General features: G+C 38.5%; 2 protein-coding genes across 2 annotated transcripts; one reads left to right on the plus strand and one right to left on the minus strand.

The window, feature by feature from the left end:
• The first annotated feature begins 1,077 nt into the window (after window positions 1-1,077).
• On the plus strand, window positions 1,078-2,751 carry LOC100949612 (olfactory receptor 1G1). The gene is made up of 3 exons (XM_003799071.2): window positions 1,078-1,106; window positions 1,246-1,286; window positions 1,748-2,751. The coding sequence occupies exons 1-3, from the start codon at window positions 1,078-1,080 to the stop codon at window positions 2,734-2,736; spliced, it is 1,059 nt and encodes a 352-aa protein (XP_003799119.2). The 3' UTR covers window positions 2,737-2,751.
• Window positions 2,752-11,250: 8,499 nt separating this feature from the next.
• Window positions 11,251-12,276, minus strand: LOC100941608 (olfactory receptor 1E3-like). Its single transcript, XM_012810907.2, is given in 3 exon segments — window positions 11,251-11,303; window positions 11,306-11,588; window positions 11,590-12,276. Coding segments are annotated over 3 exon segments (1,023 nt in total).
• Between the last annotated feature and the right edge of the window lie 1,212 nt (window positions 12,277-13,488).

The raw sequence follows: 13,488 nt of genomic DNA on the forward strand, positions 1-13,488 counted from the left end.
TAAACAGACACAGTCCAGGGTGGTGTGTGTTGTGATGGGGGAGGCACAGCATCCAGAAGGTCACAAACATGAGTTTCTTATGAGAAGATGAGTTGGAAAAGGCTTCCTAGAAGAAGTAGCATCTAAGATGAGACCAGAAGTTTGGTTAGTCTGATGAGTGGAATTGGAAAAACTATTCCAGCCTCAGAAAAGAACATGAGCAGAGCCTAAAGGTGAGAGAGTGTCTGGATCTTTTAAATAATGGAAAGTATATTTGGTGCATAGATGAGAAGGGAAGGAGGGAGTACCATGAAGAATTGGGGGTGTCTGTAATAGATGCCAGTAAGATTGGGGCCTTCGGGACATATTGAGAAGTTTGGAGTTTACACTGAGAGTATTGCAGAGCCCCTGAAGGATTTTTCAGGTGGAATGACAAAATCAAATTTGGTTTTTAGAGATCTCATTCTCTCTATAGTGAAGAGACTAGGTGGCAGGTGGGCACAAATAGAGGCAGGAAAAACAATTGCCCAAATATAGGTGAGAAACCATAGTGTCCTAAATGATAGTAGTGGCAACTGGGACTTAGAGTAACAAGTAAACTGGGAGAAGCAGGTAAGTTTTAGCTATGTTGAGAACGTAAAATTGCCAAGTTTTGATGGTTATTTGGATGTAGAAGCATGAAGGAAGAAAAATGAGTCAATAATGATGCCCAGGTTTCTATGGACAGCTGTGTAGATAGCAGTGATAATTATAGACAATAGACATGATTTACCAATCCCAAAACCCATTTTCAGTTGCCATGCTTTTTGTAGTATTGGGGAAAGAGGTTCATTTGACCTGTGAAATCCTGGGTTCTGTGAATTTCATAGCCTGTACATGACCACCACAAGATCATGGCCAACAAACACCTCCAGTCTAGCCCAAGAATGTATGTATTGGATTAACATTTATGTAATAAAATAAAAAACCTCTTCTCACTTGTAAACAAAGAGGTGATTTACCATAGCACTAAGCACAGATATTTGCAAATATTCAGTTGGAACATATGAAATAGCCATTTTTTCCAGGTCCCAGACCGTCAAATATTGGAGATTTCATATGATTCAACCTCACATTAGAAGATCAACATTGAGGGTGGCGCTTGTGGCTCAAAGGAGTAGGGCGCCGGCCCCATATGCCAGAAGTGGTGGGTTCAAACCCAACCCCGGCCAAAAACTACAAAAAAAAAAAAAAAAAGAAAGAAAAGAAAAGAGGAAGAAGATGAACATTGAAATATTACACAATTTTCAAAGTTCACAATCCAGGGGGTTTTTGGTTTTGTTTTGTTTTGGTTTTTTTACTAAATGTTAGCTGTGTGCATTAATGCAATCATGGAGTACAGTGTGATGTTTTCATATACAATTTGAAATATTTTCATCAAACTGGTTAATATAGCCTTTATGTCATTTTCTTAGTTATTGTGTTAAGACGTTCATATTCTACTTTTAGAAAGATTCACTTGTACACTTGAAAGATAAACTATAGAGGTGATCCCTCCAGTCACCCTCCCTCCACCCATCTACCCTCCTTCCTTCCCCTCCCCGCCATATTCTTAGGCTATAATTAGGTTATAGCTTTCATATGAAAGCTATAAATTAGTTTCATAATAGGGCTGTGTACATTGGATACTTCTTCCATTCTTGTGATACTTTGCTAAGAACATTTTCTAGCTCCATCCATGTAAACATGAAGGAGGTAAAGTCTCCATCTTGCTTTATGCACAGTCCAGAGTTTATCGATTTCTTTCAATTAACCCAACTTTCTTCTTACAGAAAAATGGGATGGAAAAACCTAACAGGCATCTCAGAATTTTTCCTTCTGGGGTTCTCTGAGAAGCTGGAGCAGCAGAAGGTCCTTTTTGGGCTCTTCCTGTCCCTGTACTTGATCACTGTGGCAGGCAACCTCCTCATTATTCTAGCCATCATCACTGATGCTCAACTTCACACCCCCATGTACTTCTTCCTGGCCAATCTCTCTCTTGCAGATGCCTGCTTTGTGTCCACTACAGTCCCCAAGATGCTGGCAAATATATGGATCCAGAATCAGGTCATCTCTTACTCAGGGTGTCTTCTACAGCTATATTTTTTCATGTTGTTTGTGATGCTGGAGGCGTTCCTCTTGGCTGTCATGGCCTATGACCGCTACATGGCCATATGCCACCCACTCCATTACATCCTGGTCATGAGCCCTGGGCTCTGTGTCTTCCTAGTGTCTGCATGCTGGATTGTGAATGCCCTCCACTCCCTTCTACACACACTCCTGATGAACAGCCTGTCCTTCTGTGCAGACCACAAGATCCCACACTTCTTCTGTGACATCAATCCCCTCCTGAGTCTCGCCTGCACAGATCCATTCATCAATGAGCTGGTGATCTTCATTGTTGGGGGTCTCGCAGGCCTGGTTTGCGTTCTTTGCCTGATTATCTCTTACACGTACATTTTCTCAACCATCCTGAAGATCCCCTCAGCTCAGGGGAAGCGAAAAGCCTTTTCCACCTGCAGTTCTCATCTCTCTATGGTGTCTCTCTTCTTTGGGACTTCCTTTTGTGTTTATTTCAGTCCCCCCTCCACCCGCTCAGCACAAAAGGGCACAGTTGCATCAGTTATGTACACAGTTGTAACCCCAATGTTGAATCCCTTTATCTACAGTTTGAGGAACCGAGACATGAAGTCTTCCCTAAAAAAGCTAATTGGGGTTAAGAAAATTCATTTCCTTTAGTGATAGTGACTTGACATCCAACAACATAGGCATCTCCATCCATCTATATTCACCACACTAAGCATGAGGAATAGAAGAGGAAGAGAAATTAGAGCCCTCATGATCTGAACCCGAAATATTCAAGCACATGCTACAGGACTGCATCAGAACAAAGCTACCATCAGGTCAGTATCTTTCAGAATCATTAGGCTACGTTCTTACAATTATTATACTCTAAAATATAGCCATCAAGATCTATAGTATATTAATCATGAAGAATATATTTCATCCTTTATTATATTTAGTAACATTGTTATTAACTATTAATACTTTTAAACCCACATAGGGTAACTCATGACCAAAATAAGAGAATATCTGGTTGGAACTTTGTATGTGGTCAAGAATAAAAATAAAAGGCAACCTTTCTCCCAACATTACTATGACCTTGAGGACTTGGATCCCTACCAGTTGTGTTTCTGGGGCTGATACTGACCACGTCTGTAGAGCCCTCATGCTCAATGACTCAGAAGTGGGTCTAGGAAGTGCTTAATAGAGATCGAATTTTTAGACAGACTTACTGCAATGTTTGATCAGGCATCCAAGACCCCAAATCTTCCAGTCACTTTAAATTTCACGTGAAAGCTTCATTGTTGTCTTAGGGGAAGCTTTTTCCAAGCCCATCATCTTTGCAGCCCCAATGCTTGCCACTTAGCATAATGCCTGGCTCCATTAACAGGTGCTGAGCCCCAGTGGAATGATTACAATAATAAAGTGAGGAGCCAGGAAAGAATGGCTTATATGGACACTTCATAATCTCCCACCTGAATAATTACAATCCCCTCCTAGTTGCTGCTCACCTAACCACTCCGTCTATCCACAGTCCTTCCACTCTGTGCACCCCAATCAGATTAATCTTCCTAAAATATTGTTATATCACCATTAGAAATGTCAAGTGGCTTTGTGCTACCTACAGAATGAAGTCGAACTATTTTTCCTAGCATGCAGACCCACTGTCACCAGTTCATAACCTACATGATTCACATTTAGCCCACACTTCTGTATTTCTCCCAAGATTAACTCAGGCCAATATTTTCAGAACACATCGACTATTGTGGATAGTTACCAAAAATGACTCAGAAAGCTTTGTTAGTAAAAGTTGTAGCAAAACTCTGCACAATAATTTATAGTTCCCACCAATAAGTTTCTATAGGAAGATAAAATGTTATCACTTGACGCTATTTTTCATTCTTGTTTTCTGTTTACTTTTAGGTATTTGGTTCTATGCTGCCATAGGTTGTAATTACTATAGATAATTCCTTCTCCAGTAGTGGCCAGTTGTTGATAACCAGCTCACCTGCTCCCTGTTTACACTGTCACCTGACAATAGACGGTAGTATAGCTGCAGCAAACACCAGTGTTTTTCAATGTATTTTATCTCTCTCATGGCACGCTTGAACCTATAGTTAGACTTTCATGGCACACGTAAATTATGTCAATCCAAAAAAAAAGAGCAAAAAAGGGAATATACTTACTGTGCTTTGAACTTCTGTCCAAAATAATTTAATTGATGATCTTTAAAGTTTTTCACACCACACCTAAGATCCTCCCATGACACACCAGGATGCCACTGCGCATTGATTGCAAAATCACTTGGCATAGACTCTGAAGCACTTGCAATATCAGTTTTGCCACTTTTAAGCCTGGGAAATTATTTAACCTTTGAAAGCAAGTAAAACTACCCCTCAGTAAGTTTAGATATGATACTACATGTAAAGCATTCTTTGTGATAAATGAGATGTGCATGAATGCATATAAAGGACTAATCCCTCATATATAGCATATTTTCAATAAATATAAACCACTGCGGTTGTCACTGTGAAACAAGTTCACCATGCACTGGCTACCAACTTGTCTGCATCCAGTGTGACAAAATACAGGCAATCCCTGAGTTATGAATGGTATAAGTGCTGTAGGTTCGTTCTAAAGTTGAATTTATTGGCACCCTTAGCTCAGTGGTTAGGGAGCCAGCCACATACACAGGGGCTGGCGGCTTCAAACCCAGCCTGGGCCTGCTAAACAACAATGACAAGTACAAAAAATAAAATAAAATAGCCGGGCATTGTGGCAGGCGCCTGTAGTCCCAGCTATTTAGGAGGGAGGGTAAGGGAAGAGAATCACTTAAGCCCAAGAGTTTGAGGTTGCTATGAGCTATGACACCCCGGCACTCTACAAAGGCAACATAGTGAGACTCTGTCTCAAAAAACAAAAAAGTTGAACTTGTATGTAAGTTGGAACAGGTACACTTAGCTGTTACCTGTAATAGTCTCTGATCATAAGTGCAAGTGGTATGTCAGGCAGATGTTTGTAACTTGGGGACTTACTGTGATAGCCTCCCTTTGAAAGTGCTAGTTATACATAAGTTAGATGTTTGTAACTCAGGGACTGTCTGTACCACACAGACAAAAAATGGGTTTATTTTTTGATATGTGTTTTATAAATACAAAGTGGGTTTATTCCTTACACATAGGCAGCAAAAATAACCAAAGCCTAGAACTCATTTAGAGACGTCCCCAAAAGCTCAGAAAAGCTGCCTGGGAAGTCTCATCTCCACGTGCCCACTGGCACCACAGCTAAGGGGCCCTGGAAAGGAGCCCACCCTGGGGTTTCTACCCTGGGAGTCACATGAACCACCAAGCTAAATTGTTGAAGGACATACAGTTTCTACAGAGGACTGGAAAATGATCTGGGCTGTTGTATCTAGTGTTTCCTTATCTCAGGATGCTGTATTCTCAGCATATTCTATAGTTATTCTAGAAAACTGCAGGAAGGAAAGGGGCCCTAGGCCACACAGAGAACTGGCCTGCCGGAGTCTATGTTAAACTGAAAGTTGAGCTACTACAGTGTGAATTCACTCCCAGGAGCTGCCCATAAGAAATCAACTATTGCCTGCCCTCTGAACCTAGAAGGGACACTGTTTAACTTACTCTTTTGGAGAACATTGAGGCGTTTAGTGTGGGATTGCCTACCTGCTGGGAGTTAAATGCAAGGAAGACTTCAATCTACCTTTCAAATAATGCTTACTAGGTACTTAACGGTAAAATTTACCAACTTAATTTAAAATGCAAAGGTTGATGTCACCCCAAATTCTCTCCAAATTCATTGAAATTCATCTTTCACTGTTTATGTTAATATACATCAATATTAGTTCTATTTTTTGACTTAAACTATTTATTACTGTTTCCTCTGTATATTTTGTAACAACGCAGTCACGTTTGATATAATTTTAGCATGTGAGATATGCTAATACATCTAATGCCATAGTTTGGTCAAAGATTACTGTCCCATTTATGGACTACTTCAGATTTGTGAATATTAAAAATATCATTTCCATAAGCATTATTTATTATGTGATTTATTCTCCTATCCTACATTCTTAAAAAGTAGCATATCACTAATAATTCCGTGTAGTTCTAAAGCTCGTATTCTATAGTGCCAAATTGATATCTAAATTTAACTATTTCCTGACAACCTCACTAATTCTGAGTTTCACTATTTTTATTCCTTTTTGTAGGCTTATATAATGATATAAATTAATTATTGGTAGGCATGATAATTTCAATAAGTTCTAAAAGCTAAAGATTATTTCTATCTGGGTAGCGCCTGTAGCTCAAAGGAGTAGGGCACTGGCCGCATATGCCAGACGCAGCAGGTTCAAACCCAGCTCCCGCTAAAAACTGCAAATAATAGTAATAATAATAAAGACTATTTCTTTATTAAATAGTTTCAGCATATTTTACCTAGCATTGTTATACCCACCTGAACATTTAAAAATAGAAAAACTTACAGAGTAAATGTTGCTTTTATTACAAATTTGAAGAACCATTTTTGGACAATGAAATGAAGTGAGCTAGCTTTTCCTTGTTTCCTGCAGGAGAAAAATGCCCACTCTAATCACTATTATCTAGCATTGTACTGAAGATATTAAGCCAGACAATTACATGAGATAAAGAAATTAAATGTGTAAACACTAAATAGATATAAAATTTTCACTCATGATGAAGTGCCAGGGTCTGGACTCATCCTATCAAAGTAAACAACTAGAAAACTGAACACAAGATGGGAAGCTACTACTTTCAAGTATTAGACAATAGTCAGCAAGAATTGTAATATCTGGAAGAGAAACAAATCAAGCAAGTCCTACCCTTGCACATATTTCCTATGTGGGAGAAATTTCCAGACCATGGCACAGTAGGAGGTGGTAAGGGAGCCCCAAAGAGAACTGAAAGATCTCATTGAGGTGAAAAGGCAGATTGACATTCAGGAAGGTCAAGATTGCTAGAATTCACTGTGCAGAGTTATAGAGAGGAAAGAGCTACACAGAAAAAGAATTAAATCTATCAGAATAAATTATCTCCATGAAGCTTTGGTTGAGTAACAGTCTGTTCATTCAAAGTGTAAAAGCCCCATGAGGAAGGAACAACTTTTGAAAGAAAAAGAATGCTACAGAGCTCTACAACAAATAACTCTTTGCATTCACACTGAATCAGGAATTGTTTGAGCTTCCTTCAGACAAACTAGAGAGACTTTTTCATACACAGTCATTCATTAGTGACCTCAAAATGGCCAGATTTTATAGGTAGAATCAAATTATCCCTAAAATAAAGGCTATTCTATACACACCTAAAAGAGTTTATAAAACAGCTTGAAAAGGACTTAACTTACATGTGCTTTAAATTTCAGCAATAAAAGTCTAGCACTTTTTAGAAAAATGCAACAAAATCCTGCACTCAACAATGTAAAGTCTACAATGCCTGGCATACAATAAAATATTACTAGACATATGAGATAGCAAAAATATTTGACCCATTATTAGGAAAAAAGTAAGTTAGCAGGAACAGACCCAGAAATGTTACAGATGAGGAAACTATCAGACAAGGATGCTAGCTCAGCTTTTATAAATATGCTGTGTAAGATGAAGAATATATAGGAAAACAAGAGCATAATGAGTCAAAAAAATGAAAGAAGAATAATAGAAAAATCATAGAAAATTTCTAAAATACAAAATAAAAAGTGAGCATTTCATTGAATGAGACTAAAAGAATAATTGACACTGAAAAAATCAATAAGCTTGAAAATATAATAATAAAATCAGTTACTGAAAAACAAAAAGTCCAAAGTGAAGTTCTGCAAGGAAAATGTCAGAACTAAACTGAACAAACCTTCAGTGACTTCTGAGATATTATCAAGTGGGTCTGATATGTAATTGGAGGCACAGAAGGAGAGAGAAGCATTCATCAAAAATTTTAAGACATAATAGTCAAATTTTTCCAAATTTTTATGAAAATTATAAATTACAGACAATAGAAGTTTAACAAACCCCAAGCAGTCTAAACACCCAAATAAAATAATCATACCAAAGCATACAATATTCTGATTACTGAAAACAAATTATAAACTCTTAAAGTGGCCACAAAAGGGACATTAGCAAGAAGACAGAATAGGAGTCCTCTGGTTCCACTCACCCTCATGTATAAAAGACATAAAATTGTAAAACTACTTGAATAAAATATGGAGGAAAGCTCCACAACATTGGTTAATTAATTTTTTTAATATAATCCTAAAAGTACAGAAACAAAAACAGAACTAGAAAAATGTAATGGCATCAAACTAAACACCTCTGTACAGGAAAAGAAAAAAATAAAGTGAGATAACCCACAGATTGGGGGGAAATATTTGCAAGCTAAACATTTGATAAGGGGTTAATATCCAAAATATATAAGAAACTTAAAGAACTTAACAGCAAAGAAGCAAATGACTCAGTTTTAAAAATCGGCAAAGGCAAGAGTTCAAGGCTACAGTGACTTTTGATGATGCCACTGCACTCCAGCCTCAGCAATAGACTAAGGCCCTGTCTCAAAAATAAATTAATTATTAGTTAGTTAATTAAATAAAGTTTATGCAAAGATTTGATTTGCATCCAAAATGTGTGCTTTGTGAACGACTTTCTTTTTTTTTTTAATCGTTGGGGGTTCATTGAGGGTACAAAGAACCTGGTTACATTGATTGTATTTGTTAGGCAAAGTCCCTCTTTACCCCTAAAAGGTATGTCACATACTGTGACGCCCCCACACCCCTCCCCACTTCCTTCTCTCCACTAACCCTTTCTCCCACCCCCCACCATCTACTAGGTCATTAATTGTCCTCATATCAGAATTGAAAACATAAGATTCTTGCTTCTCCATTCTTGTGATGCTTTACTAAGAATAATGTGTTCCACTGCTATCCAAGTTAATACAAAAGATGTAAGGTCTCCATCTTTTTAATGGCTGAACAGTAAGCATCCCACAGTATACATATACCACAGTGTTAATCCATTCCTGGGTTGGTGGGCCTTTAGGGTGTTTCCACATCTTTGCGATTATAAATTGAGCTGTGATAAACAGTCTAGTGCAAGCATCCATATGGTAAAAGGATTTTTTTTCTTCTGGGTAGATGCTCAGTATTGGGATTGCAGGATCAAATGGGAGGTGTAGTTTGAGTTCTTTGAGAGTTCCCCATACTTCCCTCCAAAAAGGTTGCATTAGTTTGCAGTCCCATCAGCAGTATAAAAGTGTTCCCTTCTCTCCACATCCACACCAGCATCTGGAGCTTTGAGATTTTGTGATGCAGGCCATTCTCACTGGGGTTAGATGATATCTATTATTAAACAAAATATCTAAATATCACTCTCAGTTAATAGACTGAATTCTCTATTAAACAATCCATGAACAAAGGACTTCATACCATCAACAGGGTGAAGAAGAAAAGATGAAACATTTTTGTTCCCAAAGGAATGACAAACAACAAAAATATACTTAATGATTAAATATTTCTAATTTGTTCAAAATCAAATTAAAAATATCTCATATAAACTATATGCTTGTATAATGATAGAGGTAGAGTCCATAGGTTAATAAAAAAATTTTATGATCATATTTCTGCAATTGTTTTTTTTTTTTAATCTGGACCACCTTATAATTATCTACATTATTTTCTTGGCCCCATGAAAATGTGAGTTTACAAACTTTTCTTTACTTTTTGGTTGTATCTGATGAAAATCACAATTCAAGATCACAATGAGAAATACATGTGAAAGCGATATGAAGGAAATTAGCATGATTAACTAACAAGTGACTGGAACTGTACTGTACTATAGTCTGAAGATGCAGTTAAGTGCAATCCTGAGTATCTTGGTCTCTAAAATCAAACTGCTGCCGGGCGCGGTGGCTTATGCCTGTAATCCCAGCACTGTGGGAGGCTGAGGAGCTCCTGGAGCTCAGGAGTTCGAGACTCGCCTGAGCAAAAGTGAGACCCCAACTCATGAAAAAAATGGACAAATCCAACTGGCACCACGGCGAGTGCCTGTAATCCCAGCAGCTTCTGGAGGCTGAGGCAGCGGAATGCTCACAAGCCAGGAGTCTGAGGTTGAAGTGAACTACCAAGCCACTGCACTCTGCTCAGGGGCACAGGGTGGGACTCTGTCTTGACAAAAATAAAATAAAATAAAATAAAACTGCCTGGGTTCAAATCTTAGCTATACCACTTATTTCTTAGGTGAGCTTGGATGATAAATTAAGCTTTCTATCTCTTTACACATAAAATTAGAATAATAATAGGACCAACTTCATAGAGTTGGTGTGTGAATAGATTGCAAAAGTCCTTTACATACAGAAAATTATCCAACAAGTGTTTGTTATTTACTATCCCTTTTAAAATAGGTTGTTGTAGGCCAGGCGCGGTGGCTCACACCTATAATCCTAGGACTCTGGGAGGCCAACACAGGTGGATTGCCTGAGCTCACAGGTTTGACACAAGCCTGAACAAAAGTGAGACCCCCACCTCTAAAAATAGTCAGGCATTGTGGTGAGTGCTTGTAGTCCCAGCTACTCAGGAGGCTGAGGCAAAAGAATCACTTGAGCCCAAGAGTTTGAGGTTTCTGTGAGCTATGATGCCCCAGCACTCTCCCAAGGGTGACAAAGTGAGACTTTGTCTCAAAAAAAAAAAGTTGTTCTATTCAAGGTCTGTAAAAAAAAAAAAAAACTTAAAAATTAAGGGATGGAATGATGTGAGGATATGTATGCAGAGAAGCAAAGAAGAGATGCCTTTATTCAACAGCAAAGAGTAAAGTATTGGAAGTTGAAGACTCTAGAAATATATGTGTTCCATAAGATAGAAAGTGCTGAGTTTTTTCTTTCTTTACTTGAGAGTGTCACTGAAAATTCTTGAGTAGGATGAAAATAGTGATTATAGTTCCATTTAAAGGAAGATAATTCCAAGCTAATATGAATAATAGGTGTTGGCACAAAGATATTTAAATCTTATTTTCAAACTTCAAGTCAACCTACCTGGGACTGGAGAAAGAAGCATGCTGAGCACCCTGACTTTCTGCCACCAACGCTACTTCAAACACAACTCTGTTGTCATCACATTTTCATATTAGCCTTTAGCATACAGTTTTGTTTAAGCAAAAGGTGTAGTAGTCTTAAAAAAAAAAAATTAAGCCACTGATTTAGAGTGACATTCCCTTATAAACATTACTATATCTATGAATTGAATAATGGTAAAGTTCCAATTAGTACGTTAGAGAGAAATGAATTTTCTTTTTTTTTTAAAGATTGTTCCAGGGCTCTTGTTATGTCTCTGTTCCTTAGGCTGTAGATGAAGGGGTTCAACATGGGTGTCACCACAGTGTACATCATAGCCATGACAGTCTCCTTCAGAGTTTTATGATTTGTGAATGGGCATAAGTAGAGGCCAATAATCGTCCCATAAAAGAGAGACACTACAGAGAGGTGGGAGCTACAGGTGGAGAAAGTCTTCTGGATGCCCCCTGTCAGAAGGGACCTTAAAGATGGTGGAGACAATTCTTGCATAGGACATGGTGATGAGCAGGAATGGGATGATGAGGATGAGCTCCCCCATGAAAACTATCACCAACCTATTGACCCAAGTGTCAAAGCAGGCCAGTTTCAACATACTAAATGTATCACAGAAAAAGTGAGGAATCACCTTGACAGAACAGGACGGCCTGGCCATGAGCAGGATGTGCAACATGGCATGGGCAGCAGTCAGCACCCAGGACAGCACCAACAGAGAAAGACAAACTTTGGGGCTCATGATGGTGCTGTAGTGCAGGAGGACACAGCTGGCTAGGTAGCAGTCATGGGCCATGACCACAAGGAGTGAGCTTTCCAGAATGCCAAAAATCACATAAAAATACATCTGGGCCAGGCAACCTGCATAGTGGATGGATGGGACGTGGCTCTGCATGTTTTGGAGTAATTTGGGTATTGTGACAGAGGAAAAGCAGAAGACAGAGAAGGACAAGTTACTAAGAAACAAATACATGGGTGTGTGGAGACAGGAGTCCAGATGAATGAGGATGATAAAGAGGAGGTTCACCAGGACAGTGATAAGATTTATGGTTAGGAACAGGGAATAAAACAGGTTTCACTGCTCTGACTGGATAGACAGGCCCAGAAGAAGGAACTGTGAGATGACAGTTTGGTTCTTCTTCATCATTCTATGATTCTATCATCTTTATGAGGAATATCATTCACCTTAAAATCCATAGATAGCAAATAAATGTATCTCTAGAATGTGTGACCTATTGTCATGAGGTAGATGAATGAGAATTTAAGGACAGGCAGTAGATTGGTTCCTACACTCCTATTGCAACTGCTCCATCAAAACCCACAATAACTCTAAATTCTTGTCTGTAAATCCAATACCATATCACATTTAACACCAATGATCACTTCATATTTCATGACCCATCTCTTGGCCAGGTGAAAATTTACCTTTGTGACTTTTTTCCTCCCTACCTAGGAATATTTCACTATTTCCTCACAGAACTGCTTCTGTTTTATCTTTCTTTGAATATTAATGCTTCTCAGAATTTTGTCTTTCTACATTTCCCCAAATATGCCAAAGAATCCCAAGTGTATTTCTTCAATCCACACCAGTCCTCTGAGCTACAGCCCTAAATGTTCAGCTCCCTGATGAACGTACTATTTACATATTTCAATGACACCTCAAACCTCATCCTTCTGATGCTAAGTTTGTTATCTTCTCTGTTCCACCCCAGTATTCTCTAGCTATCTATGCCATCTTCATGTTATTCAAGTCAGAAACCTGAGAGTCATCCTTCACTCCTCTACTTCAATTATTATATCTTGTTGATTGCTCTTTCTAAACATGTCTCCTTATGCCTATTCCCTGCATCCCATGGACACTTTTCAGGTCACTTACTTTTTTCACCTCAACAGTTACAACAGATTTGGAAGATCTACTTTTCCTCCCTTAGAATCTGTTGACTTTATCTAGAATTATCTTTCCATAACTCAAACCTGTTTGTGTCACTATTCCAATTAAAGAGCTTCATCTTTCTATTAAGATAATCTCCAGAATGGTTAATAAGGCACAAAAGGCTCTATTTCACCAGATGAATTAGCTCCTACCTACCCAGGCATATTGGGTTTCTCCCACCATCTCAAAGGCATCTGCTCTCACCCACCATGGCACATCATAGCACTATGGCCTTGAACATGCCACCTCAACTCCACTCCTTCTCTTCTCCTGGAAACTTACACTTTAGATCATAAAACATGGGATTATTTCCTTCTTGCTAGATTTCTATACACATAATAGAGATAATATCTATCTTCTTCACTGCCAAACCCCCGTCTAGAACAATGTGGCACCAAAAAAATAGTGTGCTTCCTAAGGGACTAC

The sequence above is a fragment of the Otolemur garnettii genome, unplaced genomic scaffold, assembly GCF_000181295.1.
Source record: "Otolemur garnettii isolate 467f Iridium unplaced genomic scaffold, OtoGar3 scaffold00145, whole genome shotgun sequence".
NCBI classification, from domain to species: Eukaryota; Metazoa; Chordata; class Mammalia; order Primates; family Galagidae; genus Otolemur; species Otolemur garnettii.